At 37.3% G+C, this 12,826-nt stretch overlaps 1 protein-coding gene across 14 annotated transcripts in view; it reads right to left on the bottom strand.

Annotated features, from left to right (window-relative positions):
* Nucleotides 1-12,826, bottom strand: part of RABGAP1L (RAB GTPase activating protein 1 like) — an 830,901-nt gene that overhangs the window by 31,720 nt on the left and 786,355 nt on the right. For 8 of the 14 annotated variants that reach the window (XM_055111246.3, XM_063603797.1, XM_008978332.4 and 5 more), the window contains one exon: nucleotides 6,513-6,605. In XM_055111246.3, coding sequence (XP_054967221.1) covers nucleotides 6,513-6,605 — 93 coding nt within the window. Of the gene's footprint in view, nucleotides 1-5,873; nucleotides 6,172-6,512; nucleotides 6,606-12,826 lie in introns of those variants that run through there. The other 6 variants (XM_003824681.4, XM_034941037.3, XM_063603803.1 and 3 more) reach the window with 1 other exon arrangement.

The raw sequence follows: 12,826 nt of genomic DNA on the forward strand, positions 1-12,826 counted from the left end.
TTTGAAGGTTTTGTGCTTCCCTCCTTTACTCATCACATCCAATTTTATCTTTGTAGTGGAAAATTTCAAATTTTTAAATGTCAAACTAAAAACAAAATCTTGTCAGTGATAAATGACAGCTGGCCAAACAGACTGCATTTCTTTCAGCGCTTAAAAAACTATCTTAGGTTATACTCTTGCACAGGGGTCAGCAAACTTCTAGTGTAAATTGCCAGAAAGTAACTATATTAGGCTTTGCAGGTCGCATGGTCTATGTTGAAATTTCTCAACTCTACCAATGTCATACAAAACCAGCCATACACTATAAATAAATAAACAGGTGTGGTTGTGTTCCAATAAAACTTGGTTTACAAAAACTGGCAGTGAGCCAGATTTGGCCTATAAACCACAGTCTGCAGATCCTCGCTCTACTCTAGTACACAAATCAAATTTTCAAAAAGCAGATGCATTCTAGATGATATAGAAACATATTAGTGTCAGGTAATTTTCTCAGTAATACTTAAACAGAAAAGAAAACTTTCTAAAAATTAATGGAAGTTTCTTGAAAACTCTGAAGATCATCAGTAAACATACTAGAAATTCTTAGTGTTCCTAAAGCATATTCTTCCCCCAAGGGTTAAGTATAAGGGACTCTAGCAGACCAGCATTGTTAGAAATCGCCCACTCCTTATTAGCTATATTGCTTGAGAAGCCAAAAGGATTTAGTTTTGCATCTTCACCATCCTATAACAATGAACTCTCTGGATTATCCAAGCTCAAAGAGAAAGTGGAAGACTTCTGAAGTTTATCATTAAGTTATCATAGGTATATATAAACCATCCTTGTGTCTATTACTATTCCTTAAAAGCACATTATTTCATAACATAATATTTCCAAAAGCCAACACAGTTTTTGGGATATGAAAAAATAATAAAATGTAAGTTTATTTGCTACGGCAGAAAAAAAAAATTTTTTTTTTTTTGAGACGGAGTCTTGCTCTGTCACCCAGGCAGGAGTGCAGTGGCACGATCTCTGCCCACTGCAACCTCTGCCTCCCAGGTTCAAGAGGTTCTTCTGCCTCAGCCTACTGAGTAGCTGGGACTACAGGTTATGTGCCACCACACCCGGCTAATTTTTGTATTTTTAGTAGAGACAGGGTTTTACCATGTTGGCCAGGTTGGTCTTGAACTCCTGACCTCAAGTGATCCACCTGCCTCGGCCTCCCAAAGTGCTGGGATTACAGGTGTGAGCCACCACACCCAGCCAGAAAAACATTTTTCGAAGATGGATTCACTTATCTTGACTCCCCTGAGTAAGAAAGGGTCCAACAGTTTTTTTTAAAAAGTCTACTCCCTCTTTTTTATAGGTAAGAAATGTATCCTAATTTAAACTTTTCTTTATTTGTCAAGTTTAAAAGAAATGTGAAAATTACTCTAAACTATTGCATTAGATATTTAAGGATGGCAAAAAAGTACAATTAAGCTTTATTTCAAATATTTCATTTGTATTATTTCTACTATGCATAATAGTTTAATTTGAAATTACATGTAGGAGCAATTGCTCTACAAAAACCAGTATGTGCAAGAAAAAACTCTGTGGAAACATAGAGGAATCATTTTCTTTGTTTAAATTACATTTTGATTTTAAAAATTACTTTGTTTAATCTCAAGAATGAGGTTAAACATTCTAAATTTAATTGTACTGAACATGGATAAGACACTTCAATTAGAAATTATGTATTTATAATAATGTCTGTGTCCCAAACCCAAGAGAGTTTAAGCATTCCAGATTCTTTCAGTATTTTCCCATCTAGAACAGGTAACCTTTATTATGCTTTGGGAGATTCACTGAATTTAATTAACTAGCTGTGTGTGTGTGTGTGGGTGTGTGTATTTTTATTTTTATTTTATGAGATGGAGTCTCACTCTGTCGCCCAGGCTGGAGCGCAGTGGCGTGATCCTGGCTCACTGTAAACTCCGCCTCTTGGGTTCACACCATTCTCCTGCCTCAGCCTCCCAAGTAGCTGGGACTACAGGTGCCTGCCACCACGCCTGGCTAATTTTCTTTTATATTTTTATTTATTTATTTTTTAGTAGCGATGGGGTTTCACCATGTTAGCCAGGATGGTCTCGATCTCCTGACCTTGTGATCTGCCCACCTCTGCCTCCCAAAGTGCTGGGATTACAGGCGTGAGCCGCTGCACCTGGTCGTTTATTTTTTTATTTTTTATTTTTTTGAGACAGAGTCTGGCTCTATTGCCCACGCTGGAGTGCAGTGGCATGATCTTGGCTCACTGCAACCTCCCCCTCCCAGGCTCAAGCGATTCTCATGCCTCAGCCTCTCGAGTAGCTGGGACTACAGGTGCTTGCCAGCACACCCAGCTAATTTTTGTATTTTTTAGTAGAAGCAGCATTTCACCATGTTGGCCAGGCTGGTCTGGAACTCCTGACCTCAAGTGATCCACCCACCTCGGCCTCCCAAAGTGCTGGGATTACAGGCAAGAGCCACCATGCCCGGCCAATTAGCTGTGTTTTTAAGCCTTAACTCACATTTGTGCAAATAGTTATTTAATTAAACCAGAAAAGCATATCGTTCTCCAAAGGTAGATGAAGGCTACAGATCTCCAAAAAGTACCAGCAACTGAAACCATCACTAGAAAACTTTCCTCACAACAGAAACAATTCATCTCTTTAAGATAGAAAATATTTTCATTTCTGAAATTGGTAACTTTGCTTATTAAGGGCTTAGTTACTAGTTTCTAAAATATACTAAAACAGCTACACATATTGATAAATGTGTGTCTTCTAGGAACCTGTATAAAAATGAAAACATGCTTATTCTATAGTCAAATCTTTATCCTAATTTCACTTCATTAGAAATCAATCACTAAATTTACAAACCAAAATGTTAGAGTAGACAAAGAATTTTACACAAACCTGGTCAGGTGCAAGTTAAGAAGGAGGATAAAAGAGATTTGAAATAAACATTCTACATTGTTCTTTCAAAACAGTTTCCTTTCTGTCTCTTGGAATCTAGTCATGAAGAAAAACAGAAAGAGTAAAGGCTATAAAGCAGTCATTATGGTGTTCACTGAGTTTAAAATATAAACTGATGCCAAGACCAGGTAGCACAGGCAGTGCATATATGTGTGTGTATTACCTACTTATATATGTTTATATGTGTGTATACATATAATGTACAACATATGTTCTACCTGGAAATTAATGGGCATCACTAAAAATTAATGTACCACCCACTGTGTTGGCTTTTATTCTACAAATATGGACACATATAAGATCAATAGTCACTAATTAGCTCTAATTTCAACAGGAAGCTCTCCCTCCTGCTTCTAAACAGGTACCTCTGGTGTGATTTAGGGTTCATGAAAGGAAAAGGGTAGGCTAAATGACAATCCTCCTGGAATATTCTGCTTTTTTTTTCCTTTGGAGATGTAATTCACATACCATAAAATTCATGTTTTTAAAATGTGCAATGTAATGATTTTAGTATATTCACAAAGTTGTGCAATCATCACTACTTCCTAATTCCAGAAGATTTTCAAGATATGTCGAGTTTTAAAATTTAAATTTATACTAACATTATTTCATCTCTTTGTGGTTGAGATTTAAGTGTTGAATAAAGGTGACTACAGCGATATAACCTAAGCATGAAGATATCTGCATATGTCATAAAAATAGACATAAAACACATGTTTACATAGATGTAGCAAGAAGTATGACTGTTGAGAGCTACCTCACATTGCTGGATCTGTATTCCCACCTCTAGGTTCCCTGTGATAGCCCTTTTACATATGCCACCATGTCCAAAAGAAATAGCATTGAACTGAAATACCTCTTAAAATATCTTATTATATAACATATGTGGGCTTTAAAAAATAAATTTCCCACAACCTTCTAACTCTCTTGTCATATGGCAAGCTAGGGTGTGGAAATGACTTTTTAAGCAATATAGATTCTAATGTTGAGGAGGGGTTGTTACTGAACTGGTGCAAGTTCTCACTCAATGCCCTCAAAGATCTTCCCAAGTCGGTCTTTTAAGAGTTTACATTAACTGGGTTCCCAGTCCAAGATCTATGAATTACAAAGTGCTCATTCCCAGGACAGAGATCTTATTCTTCATAGGATTAAATTTAGAAGATGTAAAAGGTATTTTCTAACTTTGCTACTTTAATTAAGATAATTATAATATGGCTTCTTAAACTGCATACTGATCATCTTACAAACCAAATATGTTGATGGTTAGAAACTTATGTTGTTGACTGCCACCTTGAAGATGTAATTATAATCTAAGAACTATAAATTCACCAAGTGTATTACCAGGACAAATGCCTAGACATTATTAAGAGTATAGAGACATTAGATGAATGTACTGACAAGTTATCACAATAATCTAAAAGAAATAGCAATAGAGGGTATCCGATATGTGTAAATAAGAATCAACAATACTTGAACTGAAAAAGTAATGCCTGCTTTCAAAACAAGAAGTTTAATCCTACTTTGATCTCTCAATAAAAACTATACATATTGATAATCTTACATGTTATAAGTACTTTAAAAATAATGTACATCTTACTATTAATGTATACATACCTGCTTTGGCACAAAAAAGGATTTAAGACACGATAACAAGTTCAATTCCAGCCTGATTTTAAATGTACAAGTTTGGTCTTCCATTTCTCTCTTATTTTAAAGCACTCTTCACAGAATTTATTCATAATAATTGTAGTAATAAGAAAATCTGAATGATATTAGCAAAAGGAGACCTTCATTTTGGATGCTTAATAATAGTTTATAATTACTACCTTCAAGCCTTTCTAAAGCAGCATGCTATGTGATTTACATTAAAAGCTGGTTTTATTGAGGGGATGTTGGTGGTGAAAATTAGCTTCAAACATTATCTGTTAATAGTTATCTGCTATAGAAGTATGTGGGATTTTATAATCAGATCTTGAACCACTTCTATAAGCAAGGGGAGATTATTGGTTGGCAATACTTGAGAGAAATAAGAACAATCAATAAGGGACTAGAGGGGAAGACCCACATAAGGTGGCATTATTCTAGTAATAATTGCATAATCTGTAGTAGTAGGCTTCATAAAATAACAGCCATTTATTGAACACAACTATGAGCTGAGTCCTTAACATACAGCATCCCTCATCCTTGTAACAATCCATCAAGGAATCAGAAACACTATACCTTTTATACATGAGGAAGAGGTTCAATAACTAGTCGAAGATGCTGAATGGTGGCATGGGGATTAAAACCCTCAATTTGGAGTCCAAATCCTGTGCTCTAAAAAATGAGCAAGATTTGAGTTCAGGTCTGTCTGACTACAAAACCTACATATTCCTACCATGTTCCTCTGCACACATCCCATGCTATTCAATTCAGCAACAGAGATAAGATGTTCTGTGTGACTATGCTGCCTATGTGCAGCTCTGACCACATAAAGATAACTCTAGTTACAAAAGTGGAAGTCATCCCAATGTGGGTGATTTAATTAATAATGCCACACAGTCCATTTCTTGGCAGGAGATTTTGGCACTGCTGCTCAGTGCTGAAAATACAGTATTCTTTTATCTTAGTGTATTGATATGGAGGGAGAAGGAGCTGTTACGTATCTGTGTGAGTCTGAAAAGTTAAAGCATGTTGAAGAGAGATAATATTTTACTTGGAAAAAAATAAGTTGGAAATAAGTGTTTCCCAACTTTGCATCCTGGGAACAGTGTTGCTAATTACCATTGAAGAGATTCACAATTAACGAACGTATTAAAATGAAATTATTTTGATTCTGAAACTTCATACTTTAAGTCAAATATCACTGTTGTTCATAAATTCATTTGTGGAAATAAATGTTGCAACAAACACCACTACTGTGCTCAATATACCTTTGTGATTTTTATTTTTCCTTCCAAGTGAGTTGGTATTTTTAACATTTGCTACAGACAGAGGCAAGTTTGAAACATCCTTGTGTCAGTCTTGGAACAGTTCACCTGCTAAAAGTCTTTGTGGATATGACCATGCACAGCTAAAACAGTACTTTGCCATTTTTCCTTTTTGTTTCATTTTTGAAAGTAGAAAGCCACTTTCTTTTTCCCCTCTCTTTCTCTCAGCTTCTTATGAAGATTCCCAGTATAAATGCAACAGCTGGAGTTACCTACAAATATACAAACTGAAAGAAAAGAAATATTATGGTTGGCTATTTGGGAGTCTCCTGAAATGAAAACATACCTGGACAGTTAGCATGATCAGAGAGCATCTAAATCAATCAAGGAAGAACAGAGGGAATTGAACTTGCCACAACTGCTGCTTTAAGAAAAAAAAAAAAAAAAAAAAAAAGGTACTTTGCTGGGAATGGTGGCTCGTGCCTGTAATCCCAGCTACTTGGGAGACTGGAGTAGGAGGATTGCTTGAGGCCAGGTGTTCAAGACCAGCCTGGGCAACACGGCAAGACTCAGTCTCATTTAAAACAAAAAAGAAGGTACTTTGATAGGTGCAACATATTTCTCATACCTTGTATCTATCCATTGGGTCTTCCTGTTGCAGCTGACTCTCTCGCATTGTCTGATATTCTTTCTCATATTTCTTCAGCTTCTTGGTTGGTACCTGCAGGGATTTGAGGAAAACCATGTTAGACAAGGACACCATTTATGAAAAAAAATTCAGTTGTGTTTGCTAGTTAAATTTCTGGCATTCTAAGGGAACATGCTCAACTCAAAGTTAGGAGAAAAATAGAGATTCCAGAGTAGAGGTTGGCAAACTTTTCCTGTAAAGGTCCAGACAGTATATATTTTAGGCCTTGTGGGCCATAGAGTCTAAGTTGCAAAGATTCAACTCTGTCATTATTATACAAAACCTGCCATGGGTGATACCTAAAGAAATGAGCCTGGCTGTGTTCCAAGAAAATTTAATTTACAGAAACAGGCTACAGTTTGTCCACCTCTGTTATAAATAATATTGCTGATGTCACAACCTTCTCTTGTTAATGTATTTAATAGTGCTATTAATTTTAACTTTCTTAAATATAATTCACTCATATCCTTCTATTATGTTGAAAATGAAAATTATTATTTTATATAAGTAAAAAATTGAGCTACAAGAAATATTCTAAAATGGCCTGGGCGTGGTGGCTCATGCCTGTAATCCCAGCACTTTGGGAGGCTGAGGTGGGTGGATCACTTGAGGTCAGGAGTTCGAGACCAACCTGGCCAACATGGTGAAACCCGGTCTCTACTAAAGTTACAAAAATTAGCGGGGCATGGTGGTGGGCATCTGTAATCCCAGCTACTCTGGAGGCTGAGGCATGAGCCTGGCTTGAACCTGGGAAGCTGAGGTTGCGGTGAACCAAGATTATACCACTGCACTCCAGCCTGGGTGATAGAGCGAGACTCAGTCTCAAAAAAAAAAAAAAAAAAAGAAGAGAAGAGAAAAATATTCTAAAATGGAGTTAGTATACTGAAAACAAAGGAGGTTTTAGTGTTTGACAATGAAAACTCAAATATAGAATCATTATGCTGTATGAGATAATAGAAAGTCATCTAAACAACCCATTTATTTCTTGCTAAAATTATGTCATCCACAAAAGACAGTAGTTTACTATTTTCTGAAAAAAGACTAGATTCCTATGGACTCTTAGAATTTTAAAAATAAACAAATAAGCACAGCGTAGTATAAAAGCCCTCAGTAAACAGATATTTAACCTCTCTTAGGGGACAGTGGTGCACATCTATAGTCCCAGCTACTTGGGAGGTTGAGACAGAAGAATTGCTTGAGCGCACAAGTTCCAGGCTGCAGTGCACTATGACGGCCACTTACTCTAGCCTGGGCAACAGAATGAGACCCTGTCTTTTAAAACAAACAAACAAAAAAACTCTCCTAGCCTCAGTTTCTTCATCTATAAAATAGCAGGTAAACAAAATTTCTACCTCATAATGGTGTCAGGAGAATTAAATGAGTTAACAGAGAGGTATCTAAAACAATGCCTGGTTTATGGACATTTTTAAAATTTTTTTAAAAATAAGTATTCAATCAAAATTAACGTATTAGAACTTATTCTGTTCCATAATACATATTAAATCTACTTTTAGCCTTTCTTTGGACAATCAAAGTTATAGAATTCCCTTACTTATATTATTTTATTTTAACTTTTGTAGAGATGGGGTCTGGCTATGTTGCCTAGGCTGGTCTCAAACTCCTGGGCTGAAGCGATCCTCCTTCCTCAGCCTCCCAAAGCATTGGGATTACAGGCCTGAGCCACTGTGCCTAGCCTATGATTCCTTTACACAGCAACACCTTTCCTTAATGTTTTTGTTTGGTTTAAGATTACAAACGTGCTATGTTGCAAACTTCTTGCGTACTCTGAGAAGGCAAGGATGATGTGTTGCCCTCAGTATCTGCCATAATACCTAGCAGTATTTGGCTCATACTAGGCCCTCAACAGATTGTTCCTTGTTGAGTTTAAAATATGGTATTTAGAAAACATATACATATGAGTGAGAGAGCAAAAGAGAATGGAAAGCATCTAGCATGAATATAAAATTATCTCACAATTTCCTTATTTTCATTAAAATGAGGACAGTACTAATTCTCTGGCATCTGGCCAGATAATTTGTTACATAAAAAACAAAGACACCAGGTGTCATTCCCCATCTTATTCTAATTACTTTGTTCTTCTTATCCAGGAACACTATGAAGTACTAGAATTATCTGCTTCTCACCACAATTGGGAAGTTTCACTAACTCAGTCCAAACCTGATAGATGATAGAAACCAGTCAACAACCACATTATGAGAATATTCATCTGGCTGATGGGGGAATGTCTCCCCAGCCAAACAAGGAGTGAGGACATTTTCCAGGGTGTAATTGAATTGCAAAGCCACTGCTGAATATTGTTATGAGAAACACGAATCCTTTATTACTCCATCTCCAGAGACCTCTAACAAGTATACTGTAACCAACTAGAGTGCAATAGAAAGGAAAGCACCACCTGCCAACTGTGTAGCCTCACAGATCATTAGATAAACAAGGGAAATATACACAATCATGTGTTAACAAAACGATGACATTATTTTTCTTGGCTTTGATAGCAGTCTCAATTTCTTTTATTTTCTCTATATACATTAATCATACACTGAGAAAACCAAAAATAGACTCTGAAGATGAAGTTGCAAATCACTAGCACTAAAATAGCCCTGGAGCTATAGAAAAAGGGGAAGCTTCAGGGTTTTAAGCAGTAACAAGGTGTCTCCAATGTTTCCCTAGGAGCAGAAACAAGGGCCAAGGGGAGCAGCTAAAGGTATTGTGAGGAGAGAGCCTACTCCAGGAGCCATTTTCCCACCAGACTGGAAGTATTTCAGTATTTTTACAGCAGGAATACCATACCACTGGACACCAGGCTGAGAATTAGTTCCATGTGGAAGTATTTTCTACATGGTTCTAAAATGGATCCACTCACCAGTGACTGAATTACATACTGGAAGCTTGTGCCTAGAGAATTCTGAAACCATATTTTTAAACTTCAAACTATTATCAATTTTTTTTTACATGTAAGAGAAAAAAATGTCCTTTTAAAGGGATATTTTTACATGTCCTTTTAAAAATCACTTTTGCTACTTATATTAAGAGGTTCATTTCAAAGTGAAATATTTTTTTAAAAAAGGCAATAACACTCTCAATAAGCTAATCCTTTCCCATCTGGCTGAGATTCTAGGATATTTGGCTTCATCTTGTTCAGGGAAACAGAGCAGGTTCCCAGAACAATATGTTGCTAGGAAACCTTCCAAGCTTATTTATCTTGTGCTGTGGGGTGATACTGAGCATCCACCTGTGTGATTGGCACAATGTGAAAGAGGGGAAAAGGGTGGAGGAGGAAGAGACAGGAGAGCTGATATGAAACTCTTGTTATTTATGAGGTAATCAAAGAAAATAGATTTTCAGTTTTTAAACCATCTTTCAGGACAAACTTGATTTTATTTTAGAGAATACTGAATGGGATACAGATGCTTGAAATTTTTCTTTCTGGAGAAAGAAATTTAAAAACCTCTTAGGTAATTAACATTTATTGTTCCCCTTTCAGGGGGACCGTCCCCACGGATGATCAAAGGTCAGTTCCTGGTCAACATAAGTAAACAAGTTTGTTTAAGATAAATTCCCCTACACTCCCTTGTACCTACTCCTTGCCCAATGCCTCAGGGTTACAGAACAGCTGCCTTCAGCTATTCTCCCCTGGGGCTCTGCAGAACCTTCTGACCTTTCAGAAGGTTTGCGTCCTTTCCCTATAGTTTTTCCCCACCGCTCTGACCGATCTCCCAGTGTCTGCTGATACTTTCTATTACATTTCATCGTATTCCACAGTGATTTCACAGACCCTCTAAAATGATTTCATAACCAGCAGTTTGAAGGACACTGCACAAAATGAAATGGGCTTTTTCATCTATTCCCCTGATGATAATACTCAGAGCGTTATAATTCTAAATCACTGGAGAAGCTTTATTAACTCTACTTATCATCAATACCCTCACCTGTCATTACAGATGAGAGTGGGTCCTTGTCAGCTGTTATCAGGAAATACAAAGAATACAGCTTAATGAATTTAAGGCAAAGGGGAGTGGTTAGGGGAATGGCGAAGGAGTGTTAAACAGTGACCTTCAATAACAGTAAAAGACAGAGCACAATAATTACTCGTTTGCCTTCCTCTTTCTCAATATTAGCCATGCTGGCCTCAGACGGAGATATGGGAGGGGAAGACTGAAAAGAATACACCCAACTTTCTTCATTCTCCATGTTTTCTCTCTTCTTCTCATTTGAGGTGTTTATTTCATATTTGTATATATGACTCTTTCAGATTGAATATATATTAATCGTGTTGTATATCAATAATTATCGGAAGAATTTGCCTTAATAATGTTCATCTCACTAATCATATCAACCAGTGATATCACCCTATTTTGTATTCTTACTTTCATATCTTATTTTGAATACTTACTAATATTTGAATTTCACATGCATTAGTTCTTTTTTTTTTTTTTTTTTTTTTTGCATGCCACCCATGCCTAGCTAATTTTTGTATTTTATTTGAGATGGAGTTTCCCCATGTTGGCCAGGCTGCTCTTGAACTCCTAACCTCAAGTGATCTGCCCTCCTCAGCCTCCCAAAGTGAGTTATTTCTAATAAAACTTATTTTGGCCAGGTGTGGTGGCTCATGCCTATAAACCCAGCCCTGTGGGAAGTCAAGGTGGGTGGATCACTTGAGTTCAGGAGTTCAAGACCAGCCTGGACACAAAATGGTGAAACCCTGTGTTTACAAAACATACAAAAATTAGCTGAGCACCGTGGCACATGCCTGTAGACCCAGCTACTTGGGAGGCTGAGGTGGGAGGATCACCTGAGCCTGGGAGGCTGGGTTGCAATGAGGTAAAATCATGCCACTGCACTCCAGCCTAGGTGACAGAGTGAGACCCTGTCTCAAAATAAAACAAACAAATAAAAACATATTTATTTGCTTACATATAAGATTTGGTTAAGTTTCCTGATTATCAAACTCAATCATCATTTTTTTTTTTAAGAGACAGGGTCTTGTTCTGTTGCTCAGGCTGGAGTGCAGTGGCGCAATCACAGCACACTGCAGCCCCAAATTCCTGGACTCAGGTGATCCTCCCACCTTAGCTTCCTGAGTAGCTGGGACTATAGGGGCACACCACCATGCCTAGCTTTTTTTTTTTTTTTTTTTGGTAGAGCCAGGGTCTCACTATGTTGCCCAGGCTGGTCTCAAAATCCAAGGCTCAAGCAATCTTCCCACCTCAGCCTCCCAAAGTGCTGGGATTACAGGTGTGAGCCACCATGCCTGGCCCAAACAAGATCTTTGTACATTTAGGAGTTCAAGGGCTTTGTATATTTAGGAGTTCAAGGGCTTTGTATATTTAGGAGTGCTTTTCAACACCACAGATCTTAAACTTCGGATCATAATGAACAGAATAATAGAACTCTTAAATAACAAATTTGAAACTCACTGTAGTAACTTGAAAAGAACTTACACACAGAAAAGAGAAATAACAGAATACACACGTAAAGATTTTTCAAGTTGATCTATGCTCTGTAATATATATGGCATGATCTTTGGCATATTCTGACTTTATGAAATAGTATATTAATTTTGTGAAAAGTTGGTTTTGCATTTAAGTAGAGAAAAGACCCTGGGCACTACCACTGTTTCTCAAGGTAAGATATTATTGGCATTTTGGGTGGAATAATTTTTGGTGTAGACTCCGCTCTCCATTTCTGAGCCCATGGCATCCCTGGGCCCATTTATGATTTCACCTATTAAATGTCAGTAGCGGCTGCCTGTCACTGTGACAAACAGGATGCCTACAAACCTTTCTAAACCAGGTGTGGATGTTGGGGGCTGGTAGGTTTGAGGGGTACATGCTTGAGAAGATGTGGGATTCATACTAAAAGCCTCTGAGCTAAACTATCAATAAAGACAAGAAGAGAGGCCTGGACCAGTGTGCAAGGTTTTTAGCACTGCATTGATGTATTCAGATGTCCACTTCCCTCTGCTTTGTTATTGGTTAGCAGTAATTGCCACTAAGTATGTAATTCCTTCAAGTCAAAAAATTTCCTAACAGTTTTAAGCCTATTAATTTAGAAAAATCTATATTTAATCCTGCCAGCAACTCCATGAGGGAAGTATTATTTGGATTTTACAAATAAGTTGAGGATAGGTAACTTGCCCAAGATCATACAGCTGGTAAATAGTCAGAAATGAAATCCAGTTGGCCTCCAGAGCCTGCCCTCTTTAACTACTTTGCTCTACTGCCTGGGACCAGATG

Source organism: Pan paniscus, chromosome 1 (genome assembly GCF_029289425.2).
Source record: "Pan paniscus chromosome 1, NHGRI_mPanPan1-v2.0_pri, whole genome shotgun sequence".
In the NCBI taxonomy this organism is placed as follows: Eukaryota; Metazoa; Chordata; class Mammalia; order Primates; family Hominidae; genus Pan; species Pan paniscus.